This window comes from Martes martes (assembly GCF_963455335.1).
Source record: "Martes martes genome assembly, chromosome: 6".
NCBI classification, from domain to species: domain Eukaryota; kingdom Metazoa; phylum Chordata; class Mammalia; order Carnivora; family Mustelidae; genus Martes; species Martes martes.
The window spans coordinates 41,476,447-41,490,792 of NC_137893.1; the positions used below are offsets into that span (position 1 = coordinate 41,476,447).

Sequence of the window (14,346 nt, forward strand, 5' to 3'; positions counted from 1 at the left end):
TCTTTGCTTTTCTCTCCTATTTCTGTCTCTCTCCTTTTGTGTTATTTATCTCACTGGCTTTGTCTTTTAAGAATGGCTCTTTGTTATTCCTTATTTACCTGGGAGCTTATAATTATCCTATATCTTCTGAACTTACATGTTGTAATTTTAGCCACATGCAGAGACTCTGAATCCTAATTCCAGGTTACCAGAAGAGAGAATCCGGTTGGTTCAGATTGAATTAGTGGTTTGCTTATGCTCCCATCAACTTTGGCTAGAGTGGGATGCTATCTTGTAATGTTTTATAACATGGCTGTTAGGGTCCTGTCTTCACAGCTCTTAAAGAGAGCTGTTGTGCCACCAGCCGCAGTGGATGTCTCCTGTACCACAGTCGAATGATATAGCTGAATGGAGTTAGTGTAAATGGAAATGAAAGAGGAACTTTTGAGAGTCCAGGAGAGCAAGTGAAGATACAGGAGAATGGTTTATACTACCCGCCATGGGACTTGGGCAGTGGGACAATGAGTAGCTTTTACTTATGAGAGAAGTGGTCTCCTTGGTGAAGAGTTAGTTCTTAGTTAAGACATAAGGGGATAGGGTATTCATGAAAAAGGTTGAGGTAATAGGGTAGGTTATTTCTGAAAAAGAGATCCCAGCGTTTATATTGAAACTGTTTGGGAAGGTGATTGGTGATGAGATGAACCAGAGAGAGAGGGCTCCAAAGCAGTGAGGTTAGGACCATCAAAGAGGAAAGATGACTGGAGACTTGATTTTGGATGATGTCAACAGTATGGTTGACAGGCATGAGAAGTATAGATAAAAGTAATTGGCAAATTAATGGTTGGAAAGCTTTCATTTTCCTGTTATTTCCATCTGAGTTGAAGGTAGTTAACAGAGGCAGTCCAAGCGTGGCTAATTTTTGTAGCTCCATCTCAAAGCAGTGAACTTATTTTGGCATGAGACTTTATTTTTGTTAGCATTCCCCTTTCTTGACTGTGGTTTGAAGTGATGGACTCTTGTAGTGAATTCTCATAGTTCCATTTGGGTTTTTAACAGTTGCAATGTAATTGGCCCTCACATTCCTGACACCTTTGTTCATCTTTTGAGCCCATGTTATTATTGATTTGGAGGAGTATGACTAACAGTTATGTTGCTTGCTCCTTTGAGTCTGGGATCATGTCTTTTTTTTGGGGGGGGGGATCATGTCTTTGAAAAAACCTATTAGTGCATTTTCTTCATTACTAAAATATCCTTGTTACACGTAATATACATACTTGTTTACTCATTCTCTACCACATACACCTTTTACGTGTAATTTGCACACCCGCCCCATCTTCTCTAACAGTTTTCTCAGTTTTCCTCTAACTGATCACTGATTCCTTTTGTCCTTTCTTGTGGTAGCCATATGAATTTCCATTTTAAGCCTGGCAGACTCTGTTAATGAAATATACCTGTTTCATCTTAAGCACACGTTATCTTCTTTTCACTTTTGAAATTTCTTTATTCCCACAAACTGAAATGGTAGTTTGTTAAAAAGTGAAAGTAAATGTCAAAGGCTTTGAGTCTCAATTATAGTATGTTTGAAAATAGTTCCAGACTTAAGACATTGCTGTTTAGATTTAGTGATACTTTTTGAAATTACTGTGTAATTTTGAATAATATAAAATACTTTTGTCAGAGGAAACTTATAATGACAGTGAACAGCAAATTAAGTTCAAAAGTTATTAAGCAGATGGGATCCCTGGGTGGCTCAGTGGGTTAAGCATCTGCCTTTGGCTCAGGTCATGATCCCAGGGTCCTGGAATCGAATCCCACATTGGGCTCTTTGCTCAGTGGGGAACCTGCTTCTCTCTCTGCCTGCTGCTCTCCCTGTGTGTGCATGTGCTTTCTCTTTCTCTGAGATAGATGAATAAAATCTAAAAAAAAAAAAAAAAAAGTTACTAAATAGTATTTGTGTAAAAAGTGCATAATTCTTAGTGTTTTTAAAGGACTTATTCCTAAAAAAAAAAAAAAGGACTTATTCCTACCGTTTTTTACTTAATAATAATTATTGCAGAAGAAAGTAGGGGAAGATAAAGTGAAAAAGAAATGGATGCTTTGTAGGAAAGATCAAGGAAGAAGAAATATAAATGGATGAGAGGTATTTGCTAAATGATTAGGGTTATAAACATGCTTAATAGTTAAATATGTACTTAGGCTGAATATTTATTCTGTTAAATTAAAAAATTTAGTTTGTTCAGCTGCATAAAATTATTAAAATATTTCTGTAGTAATACTATGGAAAAGTGCTTGGTTGAATGTTGATCATATTCTAGTGTTTTAGTCCTTTTCATTACTTGTTAAAAAAAGAAGTAGTGTTTATGTTTTAGGAATAATTTATGCTAGTTGCCCTTGCTTTTCAGAAATTATCATTGATTTCTTAACCTCCCTCAGGAATTACATGCTCATGAGTAAACCTTCTTCCTGTAAGACTTAAAAAATCTTATGCTATTAGTACCTTCAGAATAAAGATGTTGAAAATTAAACTCTCTGAATGCTTTTTCTTTTTAATTAGAATATACAGGATATAGGGACGCCTGGGTGGCTCAGTTGGTTGAGTGGCTGCCTTCGGCTCAGGTCATGATCCCAGCGTGCTGGGATCGAGTCCCGCATCGGGCTCCTTGCTCCGCAGGGAGCCTGCTTCTCCCTCTGCCACTCTGTCTGCCTGTGCTCACTCTCTCTCTCTCTCTCTGACAAATAAATAAATAAAATCTTTAAAAAAAAAAAAGAATATACAGGATATAACTTTATAAGGATATTGCCGTTATCTGAGTATCTCAGGTACTAAATATGCAAAAATATTTTGTGAATCTGGTTCTTTTTCTCTTTCTTTAGTTATTATATTTAATGGTTGCATGGTTCTAAAGCAGAAATTTTAGTGGTTGGTAAAAAGAGGTGATGGCGTAATGCAAATGGTACTCCTTAATCTTTTGGCTCATAAAGTCTTTAAAGTATGCTTATTTAAGGAGAACAGAGTTGACGACATATAATTATAAAAAGTGATTCAGAATTAGGGGCAAAAAGTGGAACTAGTGTCTGCTGGATTGACTCAGGACTCTTCTAGATTTGACAGGAATGCATGTGGACGAAATACCATGTTCTTTTTTTTCATTCCTAAGTGGCTTGAGTTGCCAAATCTGTGCCAGAAGGTTGATCATTGCAGCTTGTAGACCATATTTTTTATTCCTTAATTACGTTAACAGCTAGAGTTGTTTTATGTATTTTTGAGACTGATGCCAGCCCTTTTATGGGTCTGAAAGTAATTGTAGCATGAATTTAGACTGTATTTTTAGTCTTTAAAATTTCCAGGAGTGTTCTGTATTTGTTTGATATATAAATCCTCCATCTGCTTCACTTCTCTGTGATATTTTAAAAATATGCTTGCTATGAAATACAATAAAACACTTTATGTAGTTCTGAGTTAAAAAATTTAGATTAAAAATTCAGTGATGAGTAATAGTGTTTGTTACATCCAATGACTGTAGTTTAGCCATTTTGTCTACTGTTACACTCTTATTCTAGTTTACACAGGTATGTATTGTGGGTGTTTATCCCTTTAAAATCCATACTCCATCAGTGGTACAGCTCCTCTCTCTGTCCCCAGTTAGAATCATTAGTGAATGGTATACTGTAGACCTGGGTTCAGATTCTATTTTTACCTCCTGAATAAATTGCATATAGTCTCATTTACTTATTTGTAAAATAAATAAACTCTGCTTCTCAGAGCTGTTATAAGGATTTGAGAAAATGTTTGTAGAATGTAGGATGTCAGAGCCTCTGCCTAGCTCTGAGTAAATGGTAGGTAAGTTATTATTGCTGTTATTAATAAGTAGTAACCATGGAGTGCTTTGGCAATATGATATAGACATTGGGCTATATATGTACATTGTAAAACCTGTGATGGATTAAGGAAAGCAAATGTGCAGTTAATCCCGGGGGGATTTTATAGAGCTTTCTGGAGCAGACCATTTCTGTTTTATATATTTGCAGACTTGTGACAATAAGCAAATCTATTTCTCAGTCTGGTCTTTGTGAATAGATTCTGAACTCTAACAAAATATTTTTCTCTTCCTTTTATCTTAAGGGTGCTATTTTCCTGGAAGGTGTAACTGTTAAAGGTGTGACTCAAGTAACAACTCAACCAAAGTTAGGAGAGGTACAGCAGAAGTGTCATCAATTCTGTGGCTGGGAAGGGTAATAAACATTTTACAATTTTAAGTAAAACTTGTGTTGTGCAACATTTAACATGTTAACATTTAACATTTAACAATGCAAACGTTGACTTAGCTTCTTTGTTCTTTGAAGTTTGAATATTTACCTAGAGTGCTTAAAAAGATATCAAGCAAGAGTTTATCAGATTTTTCTCATGATCAACAATTGAGTTAAAATTAGACTACTAGAAAAAACAAAAACAAAAACAATTAGATTACTAGACAGTTGAGTCAAGATTAAATGATTCCACATGTCTTCCTAACTAAATAGAAAGTAATTTTTGTCACTATCTAGTATTTGTTTTGTGTGTTTAATTCTGTTGCTGTTTAATGATTGGGTTGCCCATATCATTTTACTAAGGGAGAAGAAGTGAGACTTGAAGACTTGAATGTACCTCATTTTCTAGTTTTTCTGTAATCCAGTTTTCTGAGACCTAGGGGAATCAGCTTTAATTATGTTTTTCCCCCTACCATGACTTGAAAATATTTATCAGACATTTCATGGGAGGGGATTCTGGAGAGTTCACGGCTCTGCTCTAATCTTTTGCTCTCAAGTCTTGGTCTTTGGTCGTTTCTGTTGGTCATAGCCATCTGTGGCAGAAAATTGTAGCACAGCTAGAACATGATGAAACAGGATCGATAATTCTTAAAAATTCCTAATATAAGGAACTTTTTCACTGGTACATACAGATCAGTTAGCTAGAAATAATTTTAACTAAAAGATTAAAATGATGATGAAGTAATATTGATTTTAATTTTGTGCTAAGCCCTTGCCAATGTACTTTAATCTTGACCTATATTTCTCCTGTTTTGTCACTTCTGGGCATCTTTTAAGCAGAATTTTGCCAACCTTTTGGAGTTTTGCCAATTTGGTGGAGTCATGATGGAGGAATATAGGGTCTAGAATAATGTAAGATAATTAAGGCAAGCAAGATTTAAACTTCTTCCTGAAGTAGAAGATTTGTAAACATACCTACTTTACTATTAGATCATGAATATTAATATTTAAAATGCCCAGTGGTTATGGTATTTAGTGGTGATTAGAATCTTGTTAACTTGAGTCTGAAATGTCTAGAAGATAACAGTAATATTTCGTTAGCATTCTTGGGAATGTTGACGTTCCAGTTGACATTAATCTCATGATAGGGAGAATGTTGTGATAAATGTATGACTAATCTGAGATTGGTTTGAGATGTATTACTTTGTATGGATGCCAGCTATAATAGTAATAAAATGTTCTTCTTTAAGGTCTGGATTCCCTGGAGCACAGCCTGTTTCCATGGACAAGCAAAATATTAAACTTTTGGAGCAGAAGCCATATAAAGTAAGCTGGAAAGCAGATGGTACTCGGTAAGTTAGACTTCTAAATAAAGTTATACAAATAACTCTAATGCTTGAAGAATACCGCTTTGTTGTTAGACAAGGTTTGTACTCTTGGGAGTGTGAATTTCTGACTTGAACAGCGAAATAATCATGTTTCAAATATCATCATTTTTATTTTACAAGTATTCTTAGTTATGTAATTCAGTTTCTCTCATTCTGCTAAATTTTTGGTTTCAGAGGTTTTTTTCTCTTTTGTTTTTTAGAAGATTTTATTTTTCAGTAATCTCTGCAGCCAGTGTGGGCTCCAGTTTACAACCCTGAGACTGAGAGTTGCATGCTCCACCCACTGAGCAGCCAGGCGGCCCCCAGAGTTCTGTTAGTTTGACTTAGTCTATACCAAATTGAAGTTTGAAAGTGTTTTCTCTTGATAATACTGTGCTTTTTGGTATGTCTGGTGCCCATCACCTTATGTTTAGTGGTTGTTGAGCACTTCTGAAACAGATGTGTTGTTAGCTTATTATCTAAAAATTACCAAGTCTCCTTGATATTTTATTCCTTAGAATATTTTGTTCTATATTTCGCTCCTTTGAATAGTTTTTCTCTTAATCTTTGCTAATACTTTTTGTAATTTTATGCCCTCTTAAGGGTGTTTTATTCTTACAACAAAGCTTAGCTTCATGTTTCATATTCCTACACTTTTAAATTTTATTAGTATAAATTTTATGCTTCCTCAACATTTAACTTTTCTTTCTCTTTTGTAAACATATTTTTATAGCTTTGCCATATGTATTTTTTTATTCGGCAAATGTTCTAATAATTGAAGTAATTATTTTAACAGATGTTAATATTAGCTTTTTCCTATTAATTTTTTCATAATGAAAATGTTTCAGAGAATTAAGATAACATTTATATAATTAGCTTTTTGCCCAGCTTTATTGAGATACAATTATAATATTATGAGATTCCATTATAACATTATTGAGAATTTATTGAAGATAAATTTATTGAGATTCCATTATAACATTATGGAAGTTTAAGGTGTATAATGTGTTGATTTGATACACTTAAACATATTGTAAGATGATTACTCTTAGCTAACACCACCATCACTTCACATAATGACCATTTCTTTTTTGTGGTGAGAATATTTAAGATATGTTATCTTAGCAACTTTCAGGTGTATAGTACAGTATTATTTATTACAATCACTATGATGTACATTAGATCCCTGGAACTTACTTGTCTTGTAATTGGAAGTTTATATCCTTTGACCAGTTTCTTCCCATTTCTTCTACCTTCTCAGCCCCTGGTGATTACCAGTGTAGTCTCTGTTTCTATCAGTTTTTTTTTTTTTTTTTAAGATTCCATATGTAAGTGATATATAGTATTTGTTTTCCTCTGACTGACTTATTTCACTTAGCATAATGTCCTCAAGGTCCATGTGTGTTGTAAATGGCAGAATTCCTTTTTTCTCATGGTTGAGTACGATTCCATTGTTTATTTATATAGTACATCTTCTTTCTTCATCTGTTGATGGTCATTTAGGTTGTTTCCGTATCTTGGCTATTATGAATAATGCTGCAATAAAAATGAGGATGCAGATATTTCTTTGAGATGCTGTTTTCACATTTAGTTTTTAAATGTTATTTTGAAGATAATATAGGTTGCACTTAATTTTTGTGAGGAGTTTTTGATGTCAAAATGGCAGTTACACCTTTCATATCATGTTATCTTCTGCATTTTGCTTGGGGTGACCTTAAAAGATACATATGAAAATATGGAGTGGGGCAGATAGAACTTGATTTTAATATTAGGTGAATATAATGATACTATTTCAACATGATATGCTTTTTAGTAGTTACATTTTGTTTTTTTAATAGAGAATATATCAAAATATTTTCTTTCATTTGTTGGTCTTTGTTAGAAATCATCTTTCCTTTCAACTCAGCATTTTCTAGCTTTTTTTGGGGGGGGATTTGTAGATAACACAGGTTCATGAAACAAAGTTCAGAAAATAACATAAACAAAAAGAAGAAAATAAAATTAAAGAGTGATTTTATCAGCTAGAAGTAACCGTTAACATCATTGTGGTCTTAATTTTATGCTTTTGGTTAGAAAGCAGTTTTATTGGGGTGCCTGAGCTCCAATATGTTGGTTCAGTCGGTAGAGCATCTGACTCTTGATTTCAGCTCAGTCTTGACCTTAGGGTCGTGAGTTCAAGCCCTGCATTGCGCTCCACACTAGGCGTGGAACCTACTTTAAAAAAAAAAAAGCAGTTATATTAATGCTTCATACAGCGAATGCAAATAGTTAAACAATAAGTATGTTTTATATATGTTTATTTTTTCATACTATTTTGAATTTAAAAATGAACTAATCTAAAAAAATTAATATTAATACTTGATAAAATTGTAAGCCGTATCGAGACATAAAATAATAAAGTTAAGTTTGCCTTGTGTGTTCTAGGAATATTCATTCTACAAGGATGAATCTCTAAGGATGGATACAGTTAAAGATTTAGAGAGAGACAGTTTGGATAATGTTTTCCTTCCATGTCCTCCTCCCTATGAATATATATTTTTGAAGGATAAATAAAAATTAACTTGTTGCTTATTTTCAGAATGTTAAAATTATATTTAATTTTTTAGATTAGAATAAGTTTATAATCTATTAAATTGGTAGTAAGGATTAGCAGAAATTAAGTTGATGTGTGTGTGTGTGTATGTGTCTGTGTATTTTTTTTTTTTTTTTAAAGTAGGCTTCTGTGCCCAGTGTGGAGTCCAGTGTAGGGCTTGAACTCATGACCCTGAGATCAAGACCTGAACTGAGATTGAGATTCGAACACTTAACTGACTGAGCCACCTAGGCACCTTGACATATAGTAGCTGTGTAACAATGTCTTAAGGTTTATTAATAGATATTTAATATTGTAACAGTGTCCAAGGTTTATTACCTACCTCTGAGTGGAGAAGGAGTGAAAAAGGTGAGGAGCAAAGATGCCTGTCTCCAGACTTGATACTATAAATGGCCTGAGGATTTGGGAGTGAGGCATAGTTTTAATCTGATGAGTTTCATATTCTGGGTATTTTTTACTTTCTACCTCATCTTCTCCATAATATCCAGGCTGTGATCATGGCAAACCATGGGCAAAGTAACAGTCTATAAAATTTGTCATTTGTAGTCCCCCATCCTACCTTTGTTTATTTTCCCTTTTCTGAGCATTTGTATACCCCTTTCCCCATGTCTTCTCAATACTGTCAGACCTCTAAATGATAAGCTACAGTGATTTGAGCTAAGATGTTTTGACCAATAATGGAAATACTTCTTTTCTCATGGAACCGTGCTCCACCAAAACAAAAGGAGACCCTTGTAGTATTTATTTGATACCTACTCTGTCTTAGGATACTTTATTCTGTGAGAAAAAACATTTATGTGAGATATTTTTCTGGACCAGTGCCAGATCTTTCTTTTGCACAGTAGGATTGAAGGCCAATAGCACGGGAGAGGGACTTCCTGTGATCTATAGGGTGAAAAGAGCCTCACGGAGCTATAGAATGATCTAGGAGCCCATGGAGTTAGAGTAACAAATTAAAAACCATGAACCCTTGATGCTGATTTATCGATTTATTTATTTATGTTTTATTTTTTAAAAAAATTGCTTTATTTTTAATTAACATATAATGGATTACTGGTTTCAGAGGTACAGTCTGTGATTCATCAGTCTTATATAATATCCAGTGCTTATTATGTCACATGCCCTCTTTAATCTATTTAATTTATTTTTAAAAGATTATATTTATTTATTAGAGAGAGTGAGAGCATGTGCCGGGGATGACAGTGGGTGGAGAGAAGGGACAGAGGGAGAAGCATACTCCCCACTGAGCCGTTATCTTGGTGGGGCTTGATCCCAGGATGCTGGGATCATGACCTGAGATGAAGGCAGACACTTAACCTACTCAGCCACCCAGGCACCCCTATTATTTTTATTTTTTTAGTAGTCTGCACACCCAGCTTGGGGCTTGAACTCGGGAGCATGAGATTAAGAGTCATATGCCCAGGGCGCTTAGGTGATGCAGTTGGTTGTGTCCTGTTCTTGGTTTTGGCTGAGGTTGTGATCTCAGTGTCCTGAGATCAAGCCCCTCTTCTGGCTCTGCGCTTGGGATTCTCTCTCTCTCTCCATTTACCCCTCCCACTCATGCTCTCTGTCTCTCTGTCTCTCTCTCAAATTAATAAATATGTCTTAAAAAAGAAAAAGTCTAATGCTTACCGACTGAGCCAGCCAGGTGCCCTACTTCTTATTTAAAGCCATGTTGTGTTGGAGTGTGGGACTCTTTTTATTATCCTTATTCCATAGTTTATTGGCTCTTTATTTATTGTATTTAGGGCGGTATTTAGATAAAAGGATCTCTGAAATTGAATGTAATATGAGACCTGGATAGAGTTAGCAATAAAAAGTATTGCCTAGGAATTTTGATTAGCCTGGCCAAGGCCTGGGGGGCAACAGTGACAGTTTTGCATATTCTAAAACATTGTAGAAGAGGGTCTATTTCCCAAATTGTAAAGCCAAATTATATAGATAGAAATACAGAGTTTCTTAAAAATAAAACAGTAAGAGATTTGTATTAGTTATATAGGTGAACTGATTAAACACTAAGCCACTATAGTCTCAGATACAGGTGAAATCATTTTGTTTAATTGAAGATTTAATAGTTGTATGTCTTACATTTCAGTAAAATCAACTTTTAGAAATGAGGTATCTCTTATCACAGCACACTATTTCTATCATATCACTTTTCATTATCAGAAGTAACTTTTTTCTTTATAATTATTTTGCTTTTGTATCTCCTGCTATATTGTAAGCTTCACAAGATCAGGGAGCAAGTCTGTCTTTTGTATCTTTATTATCAGTGGTAATCAGCAAGTCCTTATACTGGTAGATATTGAATGATTTGAGTGAATGAATAGTATTGGCAGTGTTCTATGCTCTTGAGAGATCTGTAGCTTCTGTTGATTGAAATTTTCATTTTTTTTGTACTTTTCCTCTAAAGGTATTTCATGATTTTTTGGTTCATTGAATGGATTGAGAAGGGAAGAAAGTTGTATTAGAAAAACTGTACTGAGAAGTAGAACAAGCACAGAGATAGAAGTTGAAGACTTAGTTTTATCCTTCACTGACTTGAATAAGGTGCATAGTTGGTAGTAATATATGCCACCTTTTTTTTTAAAGAGATTTTTTTTTTAGTTATTTTTTAAAAAATTTATTTATTTATTTATTTGACAGAGAGATAGAGAGAGTGCACAGCTAGGCAGAGCATCAGGCAGAGGGAGAGGGAGAAGCAGGCTCCCTGCTGAGCAGAAAGCTCCATGCAGGCTTGATCCCAGGACCCTGAGATCATGACTTGAGCCGAAGGTAGAGGCTTAACCCACTGAGCCACCCAGGTGCCCCTTTTTTTTACTTATTGAGAGAGAAAAAGAGAGAGAGAGAGAGACAATGTGTGAGCAGGGGGAAGAGAAAATCTCAAGCACAGTCCCTGCTGAGCATGGATCCTGTTGTGGGGCTCAGTCCCAGGACCATGAGATCATGACCCGAGCCAAAACTGAGTTGGATGCTTAACTGAGCCACCCAGGTGCCCTATGCCATCTTTTATTAAATAGCTCTATATCTTTTCTACTTCAAAGGGTTTATTTGAAGCCTTGAATGAGAAAATATGTATAGAAATGGTTTTTAAATTGTGGAATACTCTAAATGAAATGTACTATTAGTTATCTAATATTGAACATATTTAGTGGCCCATGTAGGTAGATGAGCAAATAAATATATGGGTTCCTCTTTCTTTCTTTCTTTCTTTCTTTCTTTTTTTATTTTAAGATTTTATTATTTGTCAGGGAGAGAGAGAGAGAGAAAGTAAGCACAAGCAGGGGGAACGGCAAACAGAGGGAGAAGAAGGGTCCCTGCCAAGCAAGGAGCCCGATGAGGGACTCCATCCCAGGACTCCAGGATCATGACCTGAGCTAAAGGCAGATGCTTAACTGACTGCCTGGGTTCCTCTTATTTCATGTTTACAAACAATATGTATGATAGTCTTTTCTAGCATGGGGTACCTGCTTGTGTGTCTCTTTAATTTCAAAATCTATGTATAGTATATATTAGATATTTTTCCTGTTTTCACTGTATTTTGTACTTTGTTTATAATCCTTAAAAAGACTAAGTTTAATTCTGGATTATTTGCACAAATAGTATCACATGAAATATATGTGTGTGCACATACACAAAAATATATGCCTTAGCACACACGAGTTATCTACTTTCTTTCTTGTTAGGTAGTTCTGTTAGATTTGTCTAGAGCAGGGGCTGGATTCTCCTTGTAGTCCAAATCTGGCCCATGGCTTGTTTTTGTAGGAGTCATGAGCTAGGAATAGCATTTATATATGTAAAATTTTTTACTGTGGTCTAATATATATAATGTAAAATTCACCTATTCTTTTTTTGTCTTCCAGTGGAAATGCCTTTGGATTTTTATTATCTATTTATTTATTTATTAAATTATAATTGACATACAATATTATGTTTCAGGTTTACAACAGGGTATTTGATATTTTAAAAATTCAGTATTTTAACATTTTTAAATGTATAGTTAAGTAGCATTTAAGTATGATCACTTTGCTGTGTAATCTGTTTTTTATACTTTTAAGGAATGGTTAAAAAAGAACATGTGACAGATTATATGTGGTTTGTAAAGCTTAAAATATTTATTATCAGGCTCTTTACTGAAGAAGTTTGCTAACTCTTGGTCTAGGCCTCTGCTTTCCATTATGCATGTGACTACTGAGCAGCAGAGACATGGCTCGTCCGAACTGAGATGTTCTGAGTATAAAATACATACCAGAATTCACAGAATTCACAAATAGTAGAATGTATAATATATCAATAATTTCTAATATTGATTCCATGTTAATGTTTTGAAGTAAATTGCACATCTTAAAAATTAATTTTACCTATTTCTTTTTTTACTGTGGCTACTCAAAAATTTGCAACTACCCACAGGATTCATGTTATAGTTCTGTTCTGCTGGATAGTGGACTAGCCAGAGAAGGACATTATTTTCTTGTCAAGTTAAAATGAGATTAGACTGAGGAGGGGCAAGAGGCATGCTCGCTTGATCTGTCATGTCATATAAAAGCCAACTCTGGATGGGGAAATGGGCACTAGAATAGTAGAGGAAATTTTAACTGATGAATCTGTAAATGAAGGGAGCATCTCAAGCCTCTTGTAAGTCAGACAAAGGCATACTTAAGTTTTTTATGTGCTGCTTTGGGTTGCTACAAATCTACATGGTAGCTTTACAAATCTACATGGTATTCTGAAGAGCTTTGAAAATCATAGGCCTCTGCCCCATGTAGTCTAAAATATACATTTATTTTTATTTTTTTTTAAATTTTTTATTTATTTATTTGACAGACAGAGATCACAAGTAGGCAGAGAGGCAGGCAGAGAGAGAGGAGGAAGCAGGCTCCCCGCTGAGCAGAGAGCCTGATGCGGGGCTCGATCCCAGGACCCTGGGATCATGATCTGAGCCGAAGGCAGAGGCTCCAACCCACTGAGCCACCCAGGCGCCCCTAAAATATACATTTATTTTTAAAACTAAAATTGATAATTACAATGAAATTGTGAGAAAGAGATTTAACTGAAAAGAAAGAAAAAGACTTTTTTTTGGTAAAAGAGCAAAGAAAGGTAATTTTTATTATTGAGGAAGTAGTGGGGCGCCTGTGTGGCTCAGTGGGTTAAGTGTCTGCCTTCGGCTCAGGTCATGATCTCAGAGCCCCGCATTGGGCTCTCTGCTCAGTGAGGAGTCTGCTTTTCCCTCTCCCTCTGCCCCTTCCCTGCTTGTGTTCTTTCTCTCACTCTCTGTCTCTCAAATAAATAAATAAAATCTTAAAAAAAAAAAAGAAGTAGTGATTTTACTGTCCAATTTAGGGATTTCTTTGAGGCAGCTTGTGATCAGAAAGATCACAAAAATGTGTTCACTTTGCCCTTACAGTTTCCTTGGTTTGAAATGTTGGACTGAGTTTCTTAACCTTTATTTATTTATTTATTTATTAAATTTTTTTTTCTAAACCTTTTTAATATCTTGTTTCCCCACCTGAATGATGAAAATAATAATTATCACACAGGCTTATTTTGAGTATCAAGTGAAATAATGTGTATAAAGTATCTACTATGGTGCTGGCATATGGTGTTTAGTAATAGTTAATTCATTTTTAGTTGACTAAATAAACCTCTCATTTTCAAACCTATGTGCATTTGCAAAGGGTCTATACAGCATTAGCAAAATCACAGGGCAAGTTTAACTGGCTATAAAATTGCTCATGGTGTGTTTGCTTTATAGTTGATGCAAGAAAGAAATTAGGGCTCTTGCATATGTACGTGTGTAAATAATTAAGAGAAAGAGAGAGGGAATGTGTTAGGTTGGAATCCAGGAGTTATAATGACAATAAGTAACCTTGTTCTAGAATTAGGATTTTTTTGTTTTGTTTTAATATTACTAAGGCTCAATCTCCTTATCTGTAACATGCGAATAATGACCTAAAATTTAGGGATCCATTTAAAAACCTATGCTTTGCCATCCTATTAGTAACTTAGAAAAATCAAACTCTAAAAAGTAGAGATGTTGATTGTGTAAGGACACTGAATTGTTTTTTTTCAAGGTGAACATACCAGATACTGTCGACCTGGTGTGCTTAAGTCTTAGTGCATTGAAGTTTATAGTAAATAGTGAATTTCAAGGCAAAAAGA

General features: G+C 34.8%; 1 protein-coding gene across 3 annotated transcripts in view; it reads left to right on the forward strand.

Moving 5' to 3' along the window:
* RNGTT (RNA guanylyltransferase and 5'-phosphatase) overlaps positions 1–14,346 on the forward strand; it is a 328,397-nt gene that overhangs the window by 36,016 nt on the left and 278,035 nt on the right. For all 3 annotated transcript variants that reach the window (XM_080807179.1, XM_080807180.1, XM_080807181.1), the window contains exons 7-8: positions 4,103–4,212; positions 5,478–5,579. In XM_080807179.1, the coding sequence (XP_080663305.1) occupies positions 4,103–4,212; positions 5,478–5,579 (212 nt within the window). The remainder of the gene's footprint in view (positions 1–4,102; positions 4,213–5,477; positions 5,580–14,346) is intronic.